Source organism: Convolutriloba macropyga, chromosome 1, assembly GCF_964194025.1.
Source record: "Convolutriloba macropyga chromosome 1, txConMacr16.3, whole genome shotgun sequence".
Lineage (NCBI taxonomy): Eukaryota > Metazoa > Xenacoelomorpha > Acoela > Convolutidae > Convolutriloba > Convolutriloba macropyga.
Window position 1 is genome coordinate 17,370,219 of NC_134468.1, and position 24,389 is coordinate 17,394,607.

The 24,389-nt window shown below is 35.3% G+C and overlaps 2 protein-coding genes across 3 annotated transcripts in view; both read right to left on the reverse strand.

The window, feature by feature from the left end:
* LOC142335829 (eukaryotic translation initiation factor 3 subunit C-like) overlaps nucleotides 1–24,389 on the reverse strand; it is a 137,829-nt gene that overhangs the window by 75,968 nt on the left and 37,472 nt on the right. The gene's annotated exons all lie outside the window — the stretch shown is intronic.
* On the reverse strand, nucleotides 6,684–22,809 carry LOC142346257 (uncharacterized). Of its 2 annotated transcripts, none has more exons than XM_075398781.1 (3): nucleotides 21,936–22,809; nucleotides 20,426–21,141; nucleotides 6,684–7,103 (listed from the first exon to the last, which is right to left on the reverse strand). In XM_075398781.1, exons 2-3 carry the CDS (start codon nucleotides 20,985–20,987, stop codon nucleotides 7,042–7,044), a joined length of 624 nt encoding a protein of 207 aa, XP_075254896.1. In that variant the 5' UTR covers nucleotides 20,988–21,141; nucleotides 21,936–22,809; the 3' UTR covers nucleotides 6,684–7,041. The 2 variants fall into 2 exon arrangements, with proteins under 2 accessions (XP_075254896.1, XP_075254889.1); XM_075398774.1 differs by having other exon boundaries at nucleotides 20,426–21,464.

Below are 24,389 nucleotides of genomic sequence, written 5' to 3' on the forward strand. Positions count from 1 at the left end.
TTATTTGAAAGGTTTTCCTTCAAGATTGAGATGAGAGCTCTGTGATCTGTAATAACTTAAAATTGTTATCCGTACAAATAGCGTTTGATGTATTCAATAGACCAAACTACAACTAGAATTTCTAATTCAATGACACTGTATCTCTCTTCACAAGAGTTCGGGAATCTAGAATTAAAAACGACCGGTCTCTACCCATCCAATGTTAACTGTTCAAGGGCAGCGCTAAGCCTGGAGCGTGAAGCATCACAATTAACTTGCGTTTCGAGTTGCGGTTTGTAATGACAATTTTCGGTTGCATTTGCAATTCAATCTTTTATTTCAATAAAACAAAATTTGTGTGATTCAATTCAAATGACTGTGATTGTTTTTTCAGTAATGGGCGTAACTGATAACTAATTTGTGCAAGATTCCGAATGAGTAGGCTTAAGTATTGCGCTGAACCAAGAAAAGTGCAATATTTCTTTTGTCTTTTGCTACTCCAAGTGACAAAGTAGCAGTTGTTTTACTTTCAATCGACGATATACCGATTGTGATATTTGATAATGTAGTCAGTCAGTTTCTATTTTAGCAAAATGTCACATCAGAAGACAAATTCTAAGGTTTTCTGGGTCCAGTTTTTGAGACAGTTTGATAAATATTGTTTATGATCTTCGTCTGATCCTTTACTGACAATTAAGACGTCGTCAAAAAAGCAAAATGCATTTTTAAATCCTTTTAATTTATAGGCCATGGCCTTTTCAAATTCCGCCAAAATATCTGTGATGCAATAAAATCCAGTTTGAGATCTAAGCGTGCCAGTCATGATCCCGCATATTACATCAAAATTACAATAGATAGCTGTATAGCTGTATCAGGGTCTAAATTTAACTGGCTGTATGCATATTTAAGGTCCAATGTGAGGAAATATGTGGTGCTTTGCAACGGGGGTCACTGATTTGTTTAGATATGGATTTGATTATGTATCAATTTTCGACATTTGGTCCTTATTTTTGTGAATTGCTTTATTGAGTAAATTTTTATCAAGTGAAAGTTTTCTTGACTGGCATTTTTTAACAATGACTAAATATGTTGAAATGAAACATTGGTCCGAGCAATTTGTATGTTTTATTGTATAATTTTTGTTCAGCAATTTTTTGAGTTCATTATTTAATTTATTTTTTAGATTAATGGGTATGCATCTCCTTTCTTGATGCCAGGGTTGCAAATTTCTGTAATGTTTAGATTTTGCTACGTGATTTTTGATTGTCCAATTCGAGTTATTAAGTCAGGGAAATGTAAGACTATCTTTTTTTATATTTTGATTGTGGTGAAATGTTTTGAACTTAGTTTTTGTGAATTGCTTTATTGAGTAAATTTTTATCAAGTGAAAGTTTTCTTGACTGGTATTTTTTAACAATGACTAAATATGTTGAAATGAAACATTGGTCCGAGCAATTTGTATGTTTTATTGTATAATTTTTGTTTAGCAATTTTTTGATTTCATTATTTAATTTATTTTTTAGATTAATGGGTATGCATCTCCTTTCTTGATGCCAGGGTTGCAAATTTCTGTAATGTTTAGATTTTGCTACGTGATTTTTGATTGTCCAATTCGAGTTATTAAGTCAGGGAAATGTAAGACTATCTTTTTTTATATTTTGATTGTGGTGAAATGTTTTGAACTTAGTTACCTTTTTGTAAAATTGATTTTGTATTTGCAAGTCGTAGCTGATCGAAAAGATTGCGGCCAGGGAGTACTTTAAGGCTATCAGCAACTACTGTGGACATGGCAGCTGGAGTGTGTCATCCGTTGCTATTTACGGGTGTCTGATTTTAGCCTCGATTTGGATCGGTTCGTTTGAGAAGGTTCGAAATTGTGGTTTATTGTTTTTGCAAACTCAGATCGCATGCAAATTGCTGTTGAAAACTCACGAGGGATTGTTTTAAAATACTATAAGCTTGTCCGGATTCGACGAGTAGAGTTGTGCAAATATTACCGATTCTGATTGGCATGTTCAGTGGTTCTGTTTTAGCGAAATCATTACGGACTGTAGCCACTACTATAGTTAGATTCGTCCAGTTCCTAGGAAGTTTACGGAGACCCCAGGAAACAGAGACCTTTTGCAATGCATTTGTCCCGGGTTTAAGGGAGCCAGTTTTCCCCACAATTAGATCAATAGAGAGGAGGAGGGTTGCCTATCTACGTTATTAACCGATTTTTTTTGTGTTTTGAGGTTTTTGATTCTTTTGTTAACGACAAACTTTAGCGGAATGGTTCAACAAACCGCAGCTATTGCAAGTTTTGCTTTTTGCAATGCATTGGTTCTGGGGAATAGGGAGCCATCTTCCCCCACAATTAGAACAACGGACTGGAGAACGGTTAGTGGTGTTCTTTTGTTTGCTGGCTGCTCCATGTGGTACTCTACTTAATTGATGTAGCATTTTGGCTCGCAAGAGCGTAATTTTGTTTTAGTTTGGATTTCGCTGGGCGGAATAAGTACTAAATTCTATACTTGTCCATGCAGCGAGAAATTGAAAAGATTTAAGCAACTGACATGAGGAAAAAGACAACTAAGAAATGAGAAGAAAAAAACGAATTGGTTATAAACCAAAGGGATCAGGTGAACAGACATGCCTGATCACGCGGCGGGAAACAATGATCAATTGATTAAGAGCATCTTGAAACAAGAAACGTGAATCACTATCTAGAGGTGAAATAAGAACGAAGGGTAAACTGAAACCTGAACTAAATTATTACATCGTAATAAACTTTATTGCCATAAACAATATGAACAATTAAAGATGGTTATACAGGTATCACAACCTCCAAGGAGCCTCTATTCCAATTTTCATCAGCTGACGGAAAAGAGATGATCCAAAATCTAAACTTATAAACGCCAAATGTTCTTGTGATGGAACGCTGAACAATCTCTAGGTTGATTCCAAAGAGCTTCAAGTTGTTCTCACTAATTCTGAGCTCGTTTGTGGGATATTGTTCGGCTTTGTTTCGAAAATTTGGAAGCCTGCTCTATAATTTGGTGTACGCTGCTTTCACACCCCGTTGAAAACAAAGTTTTTTTGTTTTTTTGTTTGTGACAGAACACATTGGTCCCCTTATCCCAGTGAAAAAATGCCCACTGGCCAATTACCAAATAGTTGGAGACGGAGTCCAATGGCGTTGTCAGTTTCTGCAAAACTTGTTCCACGGTTCGTGAGAATTAGGCATGAACTTCATCAGTGGATTTTGGCGATGTTGTTCAGAAGCCTGCTCAGGATTTTATTACGCTATCTGACTGAGGATGACATTCTCGAATTCGTAAAATTGTTCGAAGAGCCAGTTAGTATTTTCATGCTTCTCTCGGTTTTTTGGCAAGGCAACCTTCCGGACTATGGCAATTAGTGCACCCGCATCAACCTTAACACCTGCTTCGTCATTTTTTTTCGAAAACTACTTTACCTTGGCCCCTGTCCCCCGTCATCGCACGTGTAAATCACAAGAATTGTCAGTAGTGACTTCTTGGGCCAGTTCATTTCCGAGACCAGATTTCCTCGACGAATGTTAAGTCTGTTCTAAGAAATCTCAACGTTTAAGGGATGTCTCCCGTAGGGCTATATTTCCGTTGCGTTTAGGCATCTGGATGTCAGTAATCATCCTTCGAAGCCTTTAATCTCACTTGGCCCGTGGCCGACAAGGTTGGCAACCACTTTAGTCTTGACTACACAATTCAATAAGACCGCTGTTTATTCAGTTGTGACAGTGAATAATGGTCTTGTAAGGAAATTGGTCAAAAACTGATTGGGCCTAAGGAAGGCAGTGCCAAGGATGATGTCCACTGGCAGCATCAAGCTGCCAGAAAGTCTGCATTGGACACAATATTAACTCCCATGCTGACTGGCAAGATCTTTTACGCAAGAGTTGGATCTTCTTGTCCTCCACATGGTACACTGTACGTTCATAATTCTGCAATGGCACGGGCCATTGTTCTGTTATCTCCTTAGAAATGAGGTTTACACAACTGCCGGTGTCCACTACAGCTCTTCGTTCAACTCCGCCAATATCGGCTTCACTAGTACCGGTGAAGCGCTATTTTCTCCCACTGACGTTGCTTTTGAAGCTGCGGTTCATTTCAGTACAAAAAGAGGTGACACAATGGTGGCTAGATCAGTCCTGGATGGATTATGTTCTTGCACAGACCAATCCTTGCTTAATTTCTCCCTATTTGGGATGTTTCGAGACTGGTGCCGTTTCACTTGGTACGCATAGCACTCAATGTTTTGCGTGGCCCTCTTGATTATTTGTTGTAGCCAAAGTTTCATCACCCGGAAACCATTCTTCATTAAATGCATAATTTCTTCTTGCATCTCAAGGGACTGCACAATCGAATATTAAACCGCATTTAAAGCTCTACTGTTTCCCAAGTCTGTGCCCTTAAGGTTCCCTTATTGGACATCAACACCACAGCGACGGTATCTATGAGACTCAACTTTGGCTACGGTTTTGACATCTATTGCTTTCTGGTTGTGATCCCTATTGCTCTCTAGTGCTCTTTAACGCTGCATTCAGGGCCGCCGTTTCTTCCTGCAGTAACTGCCCCTCACGTCAAGGTCCACCAGTCCTTCTATCAACGTCTCATTTGCGGTCGATTCTGTTGCATTTGCCGCCCGAGAATCGTTGGCTGATTCTCTAATTTCCACACTCATCTGTAAAAGTCCACAACCTTCTTAGTCCCCTTGTCGAGACTCTTGATTTTTACTCTGACCGCCCTCATATTTCGGTAATATCAGATCCTGTGCCTCAGCTCATTGAGCTGGATCTGAAGTGTTGACAGCTGGTGTCCTGCTTATTGTTGCAAAATTTGCGGTGGTAGGATTTAGTGCTGGTCTTCTGAATCTCTAGTCAAGCACGTTTGCAGATTTCATATTGACTGAGCCTCGTTGCACTCGTTCCATCCGTTTGTTCCACTGGTTCCACCCGTCCGCACACAGTTTGGAAGTGCCTTGCCCAACTGTCGAAGGAATGGCAGCACATTGACGGGAACTTGCTGGGTACTTGGGCTTAGCGGTTTTGTGTTGCTGGGGCTGCGGTTCCTCGCAAGGGGTCATCCTCACTTCCGCTGTTGTATACTGGGTTAAGAAGACGAGACTTGCAGCTAGAACTTTGAATTGAAGCCTTCTCCTTCTGGCGAGTGTAGCTGGAGAGATGTCCAATTCCGTTGTTCAAGTTCCAAAAAGTCCGGAACCAGGGAACTTTTTTTCAGAGTTCTTTTTTTATTCTGTTTTTCTATATGCCTTAAATATGGCCAATCAAAAGAAATGACGTCAGATTTTTGTTTTTTGTTCGTTTGGTAAAACGTACCGCATGGTGCATGAGTTGCAATAACCGGCACACTCCTCTGCGTCCCCTCCTATTTATGTCATGCATACCAAACTCAATCATGACTGGAACCTAAGAGAAGACAAGAAGAGCGTGGGACTTAGCAGAGTGGCTGGTTCTCGAAAACGTGTTACACTGAGGGTCCCAGAGAGGTTAACGTGAGAAGAATAGTGAACTAGCAGCTTTATTTTGTAGCGCCAGATGCAATACATCCGCTGCTAAAACTCCAGATCCAGCTCAATGAGTTGAGGGACAGGATCGGAGGTTATCCATATTCGAAAACGGCCAAGCTTATTTTGGTTTTGAAACAATTAGACATCTAACCATCTTTACATTGGCTTCATTTTTATCCAACGGAAGCGTCAGAAAATTAGAAATTAGTCCCAAATTCGTCTCCAACCAATTTCTGGCAAATCCAACTGCATTTATGTTCAACCAAAGTTCTATTCCCTAAACATCATTCGTGATTTTTCTGAAAACATTTTTTTTCAGAAAAATCCTGAAAATATCTTTGAGCATTTGAAGTATGTTTGAACATTTGACCAACTGTCGATACTTCCTTTCCTGGTGTCTTTTAATTCTGATTAGTTACCGACAATAAATAAAGTATACCCTTAAATACTCAAAAGCATAGTAAAAATTTCAGGTTGAAGTGAGTAATTGCACCTATTAATTTTGGATTGCAAGGGAACCGTGGTGTGAAATTCTTTTGTTTTGGAATGGTATAGCTTGATGTTATGGAATCTAAATGACAAAGTCTGCCGTCCGATTCCATAAAGACTCAATTTGCTATTTTGTTGAATCTTTCGGCAGAAAGAATTGTTGAGAGTGAATTTTTTCTTTTTGTTTTCTTTTTGGTATCCCTTTTTACATAAAATAGCATAGGTTTTGTGGGACTTAAATGGTAAAAGGGACAAATGGTCCACTTTAGTTGGCAGGGGCGCTGGCTGGAAATGAATTGCGCCTATGCAGTTTCTTCTTTGCATAGTTTTTAGTTTCAAAAAAGGTTATTATAATAATTTTTCTCCGTGAGTGAAAGTTAATTTCCCTTCTTAAAACAAGTCAACTACTTTGTTGCTCACATATCCTCTCACAATGATCAACGGAGTGATAGACCAACTATAGTTTTTGAACTGGACGACTTGCTACATTTCTCCAAAGTATTTGATCGGGATGGTTCTTCTCATACATATCTTTGACGAGCACATGGTCTAGATCACAGGTGACTTGGGTCTGCATGGGCAACTTCATACGAAAAAAGTCTGGACGGGAAATTTCGAAACCCATTTTGAACGACGACGCCAACAACCTGGGTTAACAAAACTAAAAGTGAAAAAGTAAAATGTTAAATTGTTGATCTATTCAATTAAATTACAGACGAGAAGAGAAAAGAATAGAAAGGGTTCATTCATAATACAAAAATGGGATTCCACATTATTTATTCCATCTGAGATAACTCTGGGGAAAGCAACAATCGAGTAACAACAGGGTGGGTGTGTGGCCGAAAACAGGCCAATAAACATTACAAAACAGTGCTAGCTATAATGAATCGACTCTCCGTTTTGATTGGTTGTTTCTCTTGTTGGTTCTTCCTCCTTCGCTTTATATGTTCGGGGTTTTAATGGGTATTGTCGAGATCAACAAGTGTTTGTGCTGTTTTACACGAGGTTGCGACAACCAAACATCTGTTAGGCCAAATTCAGCGAATTACTCATAAACAGCCACTCGTTCATTGATATAAAGCCATTTTCTAAAACAAACAAACAAACTGAAGAGATTTTTCATATTATCCCATTATTCGCAGGCTTCATTTTTTTATTTCCACAACCTTGATCGTGCTTTTTTTTACTCTTAAGCATACAGATGGCCAATATTACTCTTAAGTTAACTGTAGCCACTTTAACTTTAAAAAAAATCGCAACAATGCAAATTTTAAGGCAAACATTCAGGATCTCTCCTTCTTTGAAGAAAAATGCAATTTTAATCATCATTATACGCTGCAATTAGTACATATTTCAATTAAACGTAGTACTTCATTCGATTAGCCTTAAATATGCTTTCTTGAATATATTTTTAGTTGAGATCCAATTAGGAAATCAAATTTCCTACAGAACCTTCATACGGAAAAGTGCGAATATGTAGTTTGTTAATAAGTAATTAGTAATATGAGGGACTTTCATGCCAATAGCCATCAATTAGGCATTCTTTCATGTCTGCTTAATTTGCACGTTCTTAACAGCTATCTAGGAAAACAGAGACAAAATCATGTATTGTATAATAACGCAGTGTAATGGAAGTTCACAAAACACGGTTTTTAAAGAAAAACAATGAGCTGATAACACAGAGTATATATAAAACATTAAAAATTATTTTTCAATTCTCTATACTTGTTCCATGAAAGAGTTCTGGAATTTTTCCAACGCATGTAGAAAACGATATCAACCTTGACCACACATTGAAACATAACTTGCTACTCAGGTCGAGGTGGCCAGACCGAATTGAGCTCTGATCAGACCATCTTCGAGCGCACACATGTTCTTGGTGCGCTCGAATTACCTGGTCTGGAAAAGGCTTCGAGCGCACTTTTCTCTGGACAATGGTCTGGAACTTGCCTGATCAGAGGCCACTTTGGTCTGGGACGGTCTGATCAGAGGTCACTCTGGTCTGGGACGGTCAGATCAGAGGCAGTTTCGAGCGCACACTAGTCTGATCAGAGGCCTATTGGAGCGCACACTAGTCTGACCAGAGACCAAGTTGAGCAAATTTTTTTCAATATTTTCTTACTGACATTTGTTACCAGTAAACAAGAAAGCAGCATTCTGATCAGAACTCCATCTGAAAATCTGATGGGTTTGATCAGTACCAAGGAATCCAGCTGATAGCAATTGCCGGTCCCCTCAAGAAAAGATTTTGAATCAAAGTAGATCAGGACGTTTTTATGCAAAGCTGTCTAAGTTCATTTATTCAGTTAAAAACGTAAATAAATGGCATGCGCAATATTTTTTTGAGTTTTTTTTGGTTTTATTTTTTAGCAATACTTTTAGAATTGGCTTTTCGTTAGTTGAATATCAGAGTGATAACATCAATTTTCATGAAATGAATCGATTATAATGATATTGAGAGATTTGTTCATGTTCAAAATCATTCTCTGATCAGACTATTTTGAACGCACTTTAGTCTAAACAGAGGCAATTTCGAGCGCACTTTTGTCTGATCAGAGGTGATTTCGAGCGCACTTTAGTCTGATCATAGGCAATTTTGAGCGCACTTCAGTCTGATAAGAGGCTATATCGAGCGGACTTCAGTCTGATCAGAGTCGGATTCGAGCGCACACTAGTCTGATCAGGGTATGACTTTCGAGCGCACAATAGTCTGATCAGAGGATTTTTTCGAGCGCACATTAAGCGCACACGGAGCTTCGAGCGCATTATAGTCTAATCAGAGGACACTTCAGTCTGGGTCGGTCTGATCAGAGGTCGCTTTGTCTGGGACGGTCTGATCAAAAGCCACTTTAGTCTGAATTTCAACCTGGGATAGCGGTGATAAAAACATATTAAAGCGTGGTAAATCTTGCCAAAAACATACCATGTTACATGGCAAGACTTTATCAAGATATGTACAAACTTGTAAAAACTTTGCGCGGGTGTCAAGAAAACAGACCTGGGCAAGATAACCAAAAAATAAACCATGACATGGCAAGTCATAACAGGTTGTGAAATTTAATAAATGCCATAAGACAAGACTTAGAACGAAATCATACAATTGCCATTAAGTAACAGCTGCCGAGATTTATCAAGAATTATCAAGAAAACTAGAAAAATTCGGCCCCCGTTAACTTACTAAGCAACAATTGGTTCTAATTCTTCTGGAATAATGAAATTTTCTGTGACATGTGCGAGCTCTGTATGTGAGGTCAGTGTGTTTATGTACAGGCATGCCTAAATTGCCATGTTCAAATTTAAGCGATGAGCGCTGAATTGTAATCCGTTTTTTTAGTTTTAATGCGACGGATCTTCAAAACTATTGCTGATATCCATGCTATTGCAAAATAGACCCTTTTTGAAGACAAAAGATAAATGATTCAACGAATGTGGTTTCAACGTTAATACATTATAAATTAAAGACACGTAGAACTATCGCAACTTCAAGTACGTCAATGTGCGGATGACAAATAAATATTATTCGATTCATGTATAGTTCTTAGTGTATTTCTTTTCATTCCCCATTATTTCGACTGAGTACTTAAAAATTGAAAATTTTGAAAATGCTGATTAAATTTGATTTACAGAGTTCTCAGACACTTTTTACAGTCTATGAGAAAATGGTATTAGATTTTCTTTTAAAAATAACATGGAGGGATTATTGAGTTGAGCTGACTTCGAATTATTTAACAAGTTGGTTCTCTTTACCTTATTAAACATTTTTTTAAATATTATAGTTTCCAATTTTTAGAGGTAATTTATGGCCAAATATGGTAAGCATTTAATTTCCTTGTAAGGCAAACTAACAACAGGGCAACGATGGTCAAGTTTGTATCAGTTCCTGTTAAGTGTGAGGAAGGAAGGATGTAGTCTTGGGGGTTCTTTTGTGGTTCTCAGCAGGCGGAAGAGATTTAAAATTTGTTCCTTCCTTCCTCACACCAGCCCTTTCCTCTCCTCCTCACATATTCAATTTATCGATGCTTACTTCCTTATATGGTAGGTTGTTCGTACGTACAAATGACTCGAAACGCTTTTGTTTCCAAAAAAAACTATAAGATAAAGATTTAATAATTGATGCTCATTTTGAAGAATGATATGTAATTACTACAGATATTGATGAATCGATTTAATTAGTAAAGAAAACTCTAGGAGTAACAGTACAGCCATTTTCATAGCTATTCTAAAAAATTCCCCACCAGTACGTTTTAACCCCCCCCCCCCCCCCCCCCGTTACAGAGCTCGTGTCGTTCCATAGCAATCAGCAAAAAAAAAACGTTTAACGATAAGGTTATTGAGATACTAAATAAAATTTGAACAGAACAAAAAACAAAGAGCAAAAACTGTTTGTAATTGGATAAGCATTTTGGATGGAAAAACTTTTTGCAGTAAGCTATATACTAAGATCAATAGTCCGGATATACTAAGATCAATAGTAAAAATTCGTCAGAAACTCTTTCCGAAAGCACAATGAAACAATTAACCATTATCTACAAGTTTGAGTCGTTAATTGTGTTATTAAATGATTTGGTTATAAAACAATAACAAAAATTTAAATGCTTTTGGTTAAAAAAAGATTTGAAAAGCAACAATAATCGAAAAACATTTCTGATAAAATTAATTACCTAACAGTTCTTCAAATATTATTGAAAAGCTGCCTCTGATTTCCGAATAGTACTTCCGCATAAAACCGCTGTCGCCCACTTTCCAGGGGTGTGGTATTATTGTATGTATATACATGCTTGGATGAATAAAACAGTAATGGATGAAGCTGTATTAAAAAAAACAACATCTGTTAGGGAATTCATAACAATTTTCGATAATTTTCATGCTCATTTATGATTATTTTCATTATTCATTCTTCGACTGAATCAAAATAACCAACTTGCTGATGTCTCTATTTCATATTTGGTTGTTTCTCGTTCCTTTTTAAAAAAAATTTGCATATAAATGTTTCAAAATGTTTACTTTTAACAGTACTTTTGATTAAAAAAACTTGTATTTAGAACATTACTCTGCCTGCATAAATCACAAAATAAGTTATACTCATTTTCGATTGCTTTAAAGAAAAAAAATTTAAAATCTGCAGTAATTAATTTCTTTGTGCTGATTATCAAGCAGGGTTTTCAAGCATTAGAAAAAGGGAAAAAAACATAGATCCTGTTAGAATTCGAAAACATTGCAAAAAATGTAGCTGAAACAATGCCAAAAGTTAGCTAAAACAATTAAAAAAAGATTCAGCCGCATTTTACCAAAATAAAACAAAAATGAATTAAAAACTAAAATATCAAATACATGTTGTAAATTTGCTGCATATTGGTGATATAAGTTTACTCCAGGCAAACTTGCTATTAGAATGAGATATTCTCATTTGATCTTTAGTCTTCCAAAAAAATTGACCAAAATTGATGGGAACACAATTTATAAACAGAAAAATTCATTTGAGAGTGAAGAAACGACTGCGTTTTTGATATAATTTGCAAAAATAATCAAAAATGCTGCATTTTTTGGTCAGAATATTCGAATATTTAATCCGGAAAAGTTGATTTCGAATTTCCGTCACGTCACAATTTAGTTGAAAAAACAATGACCAAAAAAATATTAACACAGCTTATAAAATACCGGAAGGAACTCAAGGAGTTGTGCAATAAAATCACTAACCTGAACTAAAAACATCGAAGATCAGAAAAAATCAAGACCCGGGTTGACAATTCTTAGTAGTCATACAAGGATCTTATATGATGTCATACAAATCATACGCTATTTCTTAGTACGATCCTTGTATGATTGCTAGGAAATCATCAATGATTTTGTATGATTATCGGGACATCATATATGACCCTTTTACGACAACCAGGATATCATAAAAAATAAAGAGGATTATGACACTTTTATGAATAGTGGGAAACCATTTATGACCAATGTATGATTACAGGGGAATCATTTATGATCAAGTATGATTACCAGGAAATAGTTGATAAATGAAAATAGTATCCAATTTATGTTGTAGAGCATTGACTTTCTCGCATTTTGGTCGCATACAGACTAGAATTCTTATTTTTGTATGATTTCGTATGATAACAAGGTATTCATATATCCATATATGACCGTGTATGATAAGCGGGAAAAAAACGCAACTTTCTTTATTATGGTGTAAATTAGCTGACAAAACATTGGAATGTGATTGGCGTGTGCTTTTGAATGATTTCAAGAAAAAGTTGTTTTCCAGTTTATGATTCTTTTATGACTACCTGGAAATCATACTCTCATATATGACCTTGTACGACAACCAGGAAAATTGAATATGATAACTGGGATAAAATGAACTGTTATGATTATCGATCTTACTTCAAGCGAACTAAGCGTCACAATTGGGGCCATTTAAGCGTCCTTTAAAAAATTGTATGACACCAGGATATCGTACAAATCATAAATGACCTTGTATGATTACCGGGGATCATATATGACCTTGTATGAATACCGGGACTTTTGTATGATGAGCAACCCGGGGAGCAAATTATTGTACTAATAAAATCATAGAACATGTTTGAAGAATGCATGCAGATTTTATAAGTTGAATCTATGTAAGTGCGGGGCTAGCGTGGAGGGGTTTTATGGTTAGCTATGAGGAGGGTCAGGGTGGGGCCATGGGAGTGACGGTTTGGTAGGTTTGGATTGTAAGGTAGTTTGGGGGGAGATAGGTGCGAGGGGTACTTTTTTCTGGTCTTTCCAATTAAAGTTCCACACGAAATTATAACACCCATTATGGTATAATTACGATATTCGGCGGCTATGGGTGATATGACAACTAAGGTGGAGATGGAAGCTATAATGAGATAGATTAATTTTTTCTCATGGAACTGTTATGGGGGAACTTATCAAAATGACTTTTGGACTTTTAATTTTACCAGCAGTTTTTGATTACAATATATTAGATATAAAGCTACTGTTAAATTTCAATAATCAGTAACCGAATTCAATGCAAAAACATTGTCATCAGTTGTTTTTGCTTTGATTTGATCGCTCACACCAAAACTTTTCTATGATCACAAAGCAGTGACTTGCTAAATGTGGTAGAAAATATGAGATTACATGGTCAAACTTTGACTTGGTTTTGGCACTCTATTTCCCTTTGGTGACTTATCTGAGGATTATTGCCCTAAGCGTACTTATCTTAACTTTGCGACACCGTACGGCAGATTTTTTACAGTGTAAAATTGATAGGTTAATATTGGACAACAAAAACGAAAAGATGATAAATTTGTCTGTTTATTTCCAAGGATAGCGTAACCAATTTTCGCAAATGAAATAATTAATCTCCACGCAAAATATCCTTCAAAAAAATTTTCAATTAACTTATGACTCACTTTCATGAGGTTTATTTATCCATTAGTTATTTAAGAGTGTTCTGCAAAACTAAGATTTCTTACGAACCACGACATGGATTGGGGAAATTTTCAATTTCCTTTAAGTTCTTCATTTTAATTCACGGGCTGTTAAGAGATCGTGAGAATTAGATACTTTAACCGTGCATAAGAGTTGACAACAAAGATGGTGAGCGTGGATATGATCTGTGAGTCAAGGAGCTGAGATTTATTCAGCTATAGGGACTTTTCTTCAGTTGTTTGATGATAAAATTTTGGTCAGTTTATTACAGTGATTAATTAAATTATAAAAATGTAGTACTTTTTATTCAATTGAAAATTCACAAAAATAAAAAAAAAACAAAAAATGATACCTATTAAGGATTCAAACGCCCACTGAACAAGAAATCCTTTAAATTACTCATGCTGCTCTGAAACATTCGCCAAAAATGGGAAAAAGGTAGAATTGAAATAGGTCACGGAAGCCGCATCATCTGCAGAAATCAATTCAGTTTATGATAGTGAGCCAATTTAGGGAACACTTGATTTATGAGTGAACAATTCCGTAGTCACTGTATAATCATAACCCTAAAGGGATGAAACAGGAGAGAAAGAGCCCCGTGGGAATGACGCAAGCATTCTTATCGCCTTGTGTCCCAATTCATCCGATAGTGGTGAATTTTAGCCGGAGCTAGCAAATTGTGGCTCAGAAAAAAGGCATAAGGCTAGAGTCTTATCTCAAAGAGGCGGGCGGTTAAATGGCTTTCCCCAATTTGAGTTTTCCAGGCCAGTAGATTTTTCAATTTGTTTTTTGAAGGTTCTTATGTAATCTTTGCAATTAGATGCGACATTTGAATGATAATTTGCGCGAACAAAGAGCATTCATTTGTTTATGATATGGCTGTTGATTAAACAGCGAAGTTTATTTATGTAAACGTGCAGTGAACGAGCGAACGGGATCATAAAACTTACTCTGATTGATTCACTGAGATTTTTTGAATTTTTTGAATACATGCTTAAGTTTGGGGGTTGTGAGTTGCGTTTGAGAACCCATTACTGTAGAAAGAGAGATCGCCATAAATGGTTGTTGGGAAGGAACTCGCCATAAGGAACCTTGCGAGCATAAATCAAACAATATAAACGGAGGACATGTTGGTATGAATCGAAAATGATGAAAACTTCGTATTAAATAAGGTTTAAAGTTTTTATTACCACCCATGATAACAATACTCATTGACGATATACATAAAAAAGTTCTGAAACAAAGTATACTCTACAAGTTTTAGAGATATCATTTGCCTAATTATATTCGAATCATTTAATCAGTAGCTCCTCACTTTGTTTCCTCTTCGATAATTCACCCCCTAATAGACCCTCCGTAACTATTCTGTTTCTCTCCTCGACAAAGCCGTGTAGGGCCGACTCTGGTTTTGTTAAAAAGTAGCACGTTACTGTGTAAGAGGATTTCCAATTTTGCTGAAATTTGATTGTATTTTTGAAATGCTTTAAAGATTTTCAAATTTTTGGGGTTTCTGTTTCTAATATTTGTCACTGACACTTCACAAAAACGCAAAACCGAACACCTTAACACCGGACATTTACCTAAAATAACGTCCCAAGCGCCTTAATGTGCCGTGTTATTGTCAAAAGTTTAAAAAATAAAAAGGTTACAATTGTTATTAAAAAATTGATTTCAAAACTTTGGTTTACAATCATTAATCTTCACAATTTTGCGGTGTCTGAATGCAAAAGGGGAATGAAAAATAAATGTAATCTAAATAAATATAAAATACTTACAAAAAATAATATAAAATTGTTTGTTTTTTTTCAACTCCCTACAACGTTTTAACATTGAAACGTGATCAAAAAAGACTTCTTGACTAATCTTTAAAACTATTTTTGCTAGACAAATGAGAGCAAAAACATACAAGGCAGTAAAGTGGATAGAATAGACTTTTTCAATCAATTTTTGTTCCAACCCCACTTGTGGGGGGGGAGGAACTATGTACTCAAATGGGTATTTTTTTGTTCAGTCAATTTTGGCCGATCGATACATTCATCGCAGAGAAATGTGAGTGGTATCATTAAAAAGCTGGTCCAGCGTAGAATTCAAAATTAAAAAGATTTTTTTATTTTCGTTTTCTTTCGAGTAGTTATCGAGGACTGAAGTTTTGTGTGAACACGGGATATTTGTTCACTTTTAGTGTGATTTTTCTTCAAATTATGATATTTTCTATAAAAACAGTATTTTAAACTTAAATTTGTTGCCAAAAAACGAACCAATTTTGTGTTCATAATAGACCAAAGGCGATAAAAAAAAGACTAGTTCTGGTCTCATAGGGAGCTTCAATATCAAAACATTCCAAATCTATCTGAGAGCTCTTTTTTATAAAAACTTTTCTACTTTTTTTTTGCTTTTTTAAGTCACCTAGAGACATGTCGCCTTTCATATCGAGGTTCCATCAATGAAAAACCTCCCTTACAGTCAAATGAAGCCCAATGAACCAAAAAATCGTTTTCAAGGAACTACTCATGTTTTTTTCAAATTCGACTCTGAGTTTACGTAATTTTAAATGAAATTTTGAATTTCTTTTTGAGGTTCTACTTTTTTTTGGAGTTCAATAGCATGGACTCATTGACTAAAAACGCAATATGTTTGGTATTGAGATTTAAGTGAGCATATCTAGTGCTTTGAGTTGACAACTAATGGCTGTTAAGACTTTAAAAATAATTTTGCGAAAATTTTTTCGAACATTAACCAACCCTAAACTTATTATAGTGAGCTGTAAGTCAGTCTCTGTGATGACAGCACCCTCCTCTGTTGTACTGTAGCCTTAATCTAGTGGACGGTTTTCTTTTCTAGTGGACGGTTTTCTTTTCAAACTTTTAGTAATATGACTTCAATGGCACAAGATTTCAAAAAATTTTAAATACTTTTTTGGATATTTTCGTATTATTGGTTGCTTTTGAAATCTTATCACATTATCCAAATATTATACACATTATCCAAATATTATTCTAATCCCATTGGCTTGAAACCAACTTTCAGTGGACCACAGATAAAGTTTTCAGAGGAAAGCTAATGGTTTAATTGGCTTCAAACTTTTCCTCTCGCACTTCTCTACTGAATTTTTAGTTTTTGCCTGATTTTGTTGTTGTTTTCATAGTCATAAGACTTGTTGTGATGTCTAATTGATCACCTATGCAAGGCAAACATTCCCATACTCTTTTTGAAGCATATTTGAGCGTATTTTTTGAATTCCAATGTAACTTTTGAGTTTAATGGCTGTTAAGCATTTTTAAAAAACTTTCGAAAATTTTTTTGAACATTAAACAATCTTAAAATTTTTGTGAACTGTTAGTCAGTCTGAGTCTTGACCGAACCCACACGCTTTGTACTAAAATTAAATTAAATTTCATTAGCGGCTTCATCTTCTAACTATTGATTAGATGACTTCAATAACACAAGAATTCAAAATTTTAGAAAAAAAACTGGATAATTTCGTATTATTGGTTACTTTTGATTTCTTATCACATTATCCAAATATTATACACATTATCCAAATATTATTCTAATCCCATTGGTTTGAAAAAAACTTTCAGTGGATCACAGATAAAGTTTTCAGAGGAAAGCTAATGGTTTAATTGGCTTCAAAATTTTCTTATCGCACTTTTATACGGAATTTTTGTTTTTGCCTGTTTTTGTTGTCATTTTCATAGACTTGAAACTTATTGTGATCTCCTATTGATTATCAATGCATGAGAAACATTTGTTGCCGGCCATCGTGTTTTTTCAGAGAGTAGTTATTGGCTTCCGTTAAAAGCTTTTGAGTTTAATGGCTGTTAAGACTTTAAAAAAAGTTTTTCGAAAGTTTTTCGAACATTAACCGATCCGGAACTTTTTTTGTGGAATGTTAGTCAGTCTAAGTACTTTTGAGATATCTTTTTTTCTATAGCAGCCAAAAATAATCTGATAAGCGGTTTTATCTTCTACCTATTAGTTTTATAACTTCAACGTCACTAGTTTTCATATTTTTAAAAAAAAATGGATTTTTTTCTTATTTTTGGATCCTTCAGATTTCTTATCACATTATTCCAATACCGATGGTTCCCACTAGTTTAAGGAAGATGTTCAGTGGATCATATATAAAGTTTGCAGAGAAGAACTTATGATTTAAATTGCTTCGACACTTTCTTCTGGCGCTTTTCTGCTGAATTTTTGGTTGTTGCCTGTCTTTGTTGTTGTTTTCATCTTCAATAACCTGTTGTAAGATCCTAATGACCAAATCTGATTGGCAAAAAACATTGTTGTCCCATGGAGGCATAATTTAGAGTATTTAGTGGATTCCGTTGAAAACTAATGAAATTAATGGCGTTGATTTTTCGAGTTTTCTCAAAAGTTTCGTGGTTCTAATGTATTTGTTCAAAATTGATTTTTTGAAGCAATAATAATGAAAAACAAGGACCCCAGATAGTTGATCCCTTTAGTTGAAGATAAGAAAATGTTTTGTGAAAAAATCTTTTTGTTTTTTAGGTAGCTGTAAATTGCTGACAAAGCTCTTGTGCTTGTACTTGAGGATTGAATAAATTATGTTAACCGAATGAATCAGTTAGTCAGTTAATGGTCTTTAGACTTAAAGTTTTTGATACACATTTTCAAACCTTTTCAGTTTTTGTTGTTCTTTTCGTCAAATTTCAACTTATATCCATCAATGAGAGGTCACATCCAATTTCTTGTATTCCAAAAAAAACATATCTACCTACTGAAATTATTTGTCACCGATGCTTTGTTTGATGGACAATATAAACGTTTTTTTGAGTGGTCATTTTTTGCGCGTCTTTTTCTCTTCTTTCAGAACAATCGCGTAGTAACAGATCTCAATGGTTTACAAGTGTGGCCCAGATAAACTTATCTAATCTCTCAGTAAAATTCCTGCAGCTGAATTAGTAGCAAAACCAATTGATTTAAAAATACATAATATTCAGATATTAGCTAATGACAGTAGCAATTATTTTCGCAAATATAGTTTTCGCAAATAGTTTCTAATAGTTTCTAAAGCAATATAGTTTTCGCAAATAGTTTCTAATTTTTTAAGTTTTTCTTTAGTTCTTTTCTAAGTTTTAAACTACCCAATGACAAAGCCTTTTGGTTTTGTGGTAACTTTTTAGTAATTTATCATGGATTATTTAGTTAAAAGCTTATGATTTGTTGGTTTAGGAATTGTTGATTAATTTTAAATTTTGCCTCTTTGATCGTTCTCTTTATTGACTTGTAACGTAGTCTCATTAAGAAAACTTTCCATCCACTGTATAGTTAGGAAAAATTAAGTTTGAGTAGTTAAGGTGTTATCTGACTGCATTTTGACGTTGTTACTACGTGCTTTTAAATTTAGGTATTCTGTTTTTGCCGAAATTTTTGTTTTTGCTAATTTTTTTGGTTGTTTTGTTTGTCTCGTAGTCACTTTATGGTCAGATCTCATTGGCGCTGTAATAAGGCATGGCATTATGTAATTCAATTAGTAGATAGGTTGTGTAACGCGATTGTTTCAAACTCGATCATCTGTTTTTGTTATTTCTTCATTTGGTTGACAATTAAGTCAAAATGTTGATGAGCTCGGGTCGGAACATCATGTGCGAACGCACATTAACGAGCCGCCTTGTTACATATATTGTCAAGTTTATAACGCTAATTTTCATTAGAGTTTTTCCGAAATCTTAAGCAAGTGTTATCAGTGTTGCGATGAAGTTTCTATATAATCAATCGGTATCTGATTTTGCGAAACAGTCAGAACAAAATTTTTACTGTGTTAAATTTTAACTTGTCAAAAAAACTATTTTGGCTTGTTAAACATTTTGGAAGCTTGTTGCAAATGTATCCGGAAAATTCATGGTACCATTTCTTGAAACAAATTGAAATGAAAACAGCACATGGATATTAGAAAAACACGCAGATATGCAAAATTAAAGCCTTTGCTTCAAGACATATAGGCGTTCATGTTTACAAAATCTGTTTATCTGCTCGAAGTTGAGTTTTTCGCATTCAACGCTTGCTACATCACGTGGCCAATGTTTGAAAAGGTAAATTTTGATAATTTTTGTGTTTTGTGGAAACGAGTGACAAGACTTGCTCCCAATTTTCACGTTTAAATTACCATCTTCATCGATGGAATACAGTTAAGCAAAAAATTGGAAACGTGTTACTTATATCTTATAACGATTAACAGTTAAAGATTACAAGTTGTAACTTGTGTTCATGGAAAAACTTAACTAATTCCACTTTTTGGATCATGTAGTCAGCCTAAAACTTTATGTCGCGAATCTTATTAGAAATTGATTGAGTCTAAATTGAAAGATCTTAATTGATCTTGTGAACAGTGCTATGTGTAATTGCATAACCGCTCGCTAGTAGAGAATCAACGATAAAAAATACCCAAACACTAACACAAGCCGCATCTAATTGAATTTTGTTAATTTCTCAATTGCAAACAAAAAAGTAATTGAGAAAAATGTTATGAAGTGTACTAATACGTTCAGATTCTTGATAAAATATGCGGCTCCCAATATTATTGTGTTTCAGATACAAATTTCTCAATAAGTTGGTTCATAAATGCGTAAATCTCAATAAAGGGAGGGCTTTTTTAATCAATTGTTACACTTTTGACTGTCGACATAAAATAGAACATAACTCTTTGTCCCCATTGGAGCTTATACCTGGCAGTCGGAAGCAAATGCCTCTTTCTTTGCTTCACATATGCCGTCAAAAACAGCTCTAGAATTACTTTGAAGAAACTTATATTCAAGAAAGTTGTCAATGAAAATTTTTCTTCAACTATGGTAGACTAGATATCTTCCAGAATTCTCTAATCTTTTGCATAGAAATCTTGCAGTACTCTTCTTAGGGGAAGAAAAATCATTGGAATACCATTGGAGCTTTGTACAACTTTGTTAGAATATTGACAAACGGTATATTGGTGATCTAATCAAAATATTTCTTTACAAGTCAAACTTACTGTCCAAGTCAAGCGCAGACACTATCCAATTGTACTTCGCTATGTCTTTTCTGTGCAGCTCAAGGAAGTTCAAATGCATCCCTTTTTCTGACAACCGCTTTGCCTTTTCGACCCCTGCATGACTGCCAAAGAATTCCTTGGCATTTTTGCTCTCAACCACTGGAATTTTGAGCTCGGAACCCCAACCAAAGCTGCTGAGCGTGTTTGGATCGTCTCCGACGTAATCTTCGGGTATATTTTCAACGGGGTCTGGTTTGCCATTTCTTAATTCGTGCCCTCCAATTCTCAACCAGTCCGCCGAAGTTCCACTGATTGTATGTTGACCAGTGTATGACGATTCTGGATTCATGCTTTGGTCTGATATTATAGTTTCGCTCCCGCCAAGGCTCGGCCTTGCGGCGACTCTTGCGTCCGTTGAGGGGACAAGGAAGCCCATGATAATGGCAACTGCACAAATGAGGTTAAGATTGACAATAAGCGAGCTAGAATGAAGGAAGAGTGCTGTTGGTTGCAACGGAGGCGCGTGAAAAGATTGTCTTCGTGAAAAGAGTGAAAATTTCATTCAGTGCTGTCGATAAACTCATCGAAACGCTGAAATAACTCCAATTTGTCCTCCTCGTGAAGAGATAAGTGAACGAATTTCATCAATAATACGTCGCGCTTCCTTTTCATAGATGTGGGAGAATAATATATACAGTTGGGAACAATTCTAATCCCTAAACAAGTGGGAAATTTTTTTCACGCTCCAAAAGAGGTGGTTTTTCAGCCAATAAGAATATGCGACCCAACGTAACGGTTTGAAGAGTGTTATAATAAAATTGATATTTTGTTATTTATTTAAAAATTACAATTCACCTGTAGTTTAGCATTCATGTGGTAATATTTGGTAGGCTAGTCAGACATACGTGTGAAATCGTGTAATAAAATAAGTAAGGCAAACTTTTTAGCAATTAGGTACAAATGTTGTTCGCTTCAGCTAAGCTTAATAATCTCACACGGAACCATAAATCGTAAATTGGAGACACTGGCCATCTATAATCTAAAACAGGTTAAGATTACTCTTTGTTTATTACCACCTAAAGATCGCCTACCTAGTTTTGGCTGGTCCCAAATTTGCGCCCAATTTGAAAGAAGACGTTTTTATAGACTACCAAATCGCCTACACTTTTTAGTTCTCAAATCTACATGTATAACATCAAACTCCAAAAGCGGAATTTGTTTGAGACTGCAAGCTTTGAAATTTCAAACCTTTGAAACCTTTCTCAAAAACAAGTCTGAATGAAAATATTCGTAATTTGAGTCGGTGTTTGTCTTTCATTTTGGAGCGAAAGAATTTGAATTTGAGCCGCTATTAAATTATTTTTTGCGGTTTTGATCACGTAGAATGAAGGTGTGTTTTTAATAATTGCAATTGTGTCTGAAATTTGAGCCGACCGAGCCACAACTCGAAAATAGTTAAGGCGTTACATGACTAAACTAGATGTAATCTAAGCTATTAATTATAACTTACCTGTGACTATAAATTCGGAATGGCCAAATTAGAGACAGGTGTGAAAAATAGAGTCGCGTGTTTGTGTATTTATTAATTCGAGCAATCGCTTCTTAAACTGTAATAAAACCAACAAGAGGTAACAACGGCGCTAGAATAATAGAGAAAAACTCTGACAATTTTGAGTAAAAATAACAAAAACTGTTCTTTGTCAAAACTGGCGCGGCTCTTCTATGTCCCTCGCAGGGACACATGTAAATTCACACTCTTCAGTAGCAGTTGTTGTTGTTGTTTTTGTTTTTGTTATCGGTGTTTTGATTTTACAAGTAGCTGGGGGATCTTTCGCTTTGGGGGTCGCCCTAAGGCGATACCACAGGTAATATTGGCTATAGATATCTATACAGGTTATAGAGATCTAGACTGTAAGGCAAAGTATTTGGGATCGGTAGAATTGTTGGTTTAGTGGGTAGTTGTATTGGCTGGTGGACTGTGAGGGTGATGTGGCGATGACTGCTGGTTGAGGTGTTGGTGATTGTGGTTGTGGTGGTGCAGTGGCGTCACTGGTCCATCATCAGCAGCAGTAGTCGTGGTGGTAGCACAGGTAGAGATTGTTCTTGTGCCGATTCTCAACGACATCCCAAGTGGCTCTAAAGTGGCAGAGTGCAAGCTCAACACTTATAAGCTCCATCATCGATCGCAGTTTGACTTTTGTTTGTTAACTTATTAATAAATTACGCTTCAGATCTAATTAAATTATATAATTTTTTTTATTGTATTAAATAACGAAAGCGTGGCGTGCTTCTCGTATCTCTACATTGAATATGTATTGAGAGTTAAGCGCAGCTAATAAATTTTTATACCGAGCCATGATCTAACCAAATATGAGCTAAATCAGTAGCCAGTTTAAAATCAATTCGGAGAGAAAACATCTCAATTTGCGCTTTTGTTTTTCTTTTCGTCTGTTTAATCTTTTAATGGAGCACTGCTCGTTCAAATCTGAAGAGAACGAACAAAACAATTTTTAAAATTCTTCAAATTCTTTAACACAAATATTTAGACGCCTGTATCTTAATCTACACGGCTCAGCACACGATTGTTGTTTGTATGCTCCAATTTTAGACCGCAGTCTATATATCGCGATCTGCCTCTTAGATCAAATTTTTCTATTCAACTAAGCGCTTTTGCACAATCCAAACAAATTGCTCGTAAATCTTGACACAAATGCGACAAAATTTCAATTTCATTGAGTGTAGGCAGACAGAAACGAAGGCCTAATTTCAGTCACATAAAGGATATTTGTTACATATTTATTGCTCTCACATTTTTTGAAAAAAATGGAAGAGCTTTATGCTAGCTCCGCAATTTTTTGTTCCGAAAATTTTTGTCTTTTTTGAAGGCATCCTAGACTAGCATATGTGGAACGTTTTTTAAAAATTCAATAATTTACAACAACAAGCGGGTATCTTTGAAAAACAACTATTTAATCGCTTTGTCAAAATTTATAAAGTACAGAAATACAAAAAAAATTTTGAGTTTTTCATCCAATGTTCAATTTGTTCAAAGTCTTTGTTTCATATAGACAGTGATAAACAGTGAGAATACTATTTGAGATCTGTCTTTTAATGGTTAATGGTTAAAAAAGATTGGAAACTCAAAAAATTATAAAAATTTCTCATTCGAGTTTTTCATCCAATGTTCTGTTTGTTCAAAGTCTTTGTTTCAGATAGACAGTGATAAACAGTGAGAATACTATTTGAGATCTGTCTTTTAATGGTTAATGGTTAAAAAAGATTGGAAACTCAAAAAACTACAAAAATTTCTCATTCGAGTTTTTCATCCAATGTTCTGTTTGTTCAAAGTCTTTGTTTCAGATAGACAGTGGTAAACAGTGAGAATACTATTTGAGATCTGTCTTTTAATGGTTAATAGTTAAAAAAGATTGATAATCAAAAAATTATTTTAAAAAATCTCATTTCACACCTGAAAAAATAAAAGAATTTCTATTTCCAGTGATAGCAAGCACTTTGTCTTCATGCACAATTGGCGGAGCACCAAAAAACAATGACTAATTCTGCATTTTGTACATTGAGATTTGAGTATGTTCAATATAATTAAAAACCTTTGTAGAAGTCTTGATAAACATGGAAAAATCATTTGAGGTCTGTCTATTGATGTTTACATGCTTCAGGAATTTTCGAAATTTCGCGAAAATTAGCTGCTTAGAAAATACGGTCGATTCCGAAACAGGACATTTTGTTTTTAAGTTTTTGTTCTGACAATTTTTCTCTGTAGTTTGCTTTGATTTCCTTCGTGTTGTTGATAATTTTGTTGACTTTGAAAATGAAACAATCTAAGCATTTTGAAAACCAGCCGCTCCGTCTCTCTATGTTGTTAAAAATTTTAACGCCGTTCTTTAGGAAACAATTTTTACAATTCTATCAAAACACAAGTTTTTTTTTAAATTCACAAGTGAAA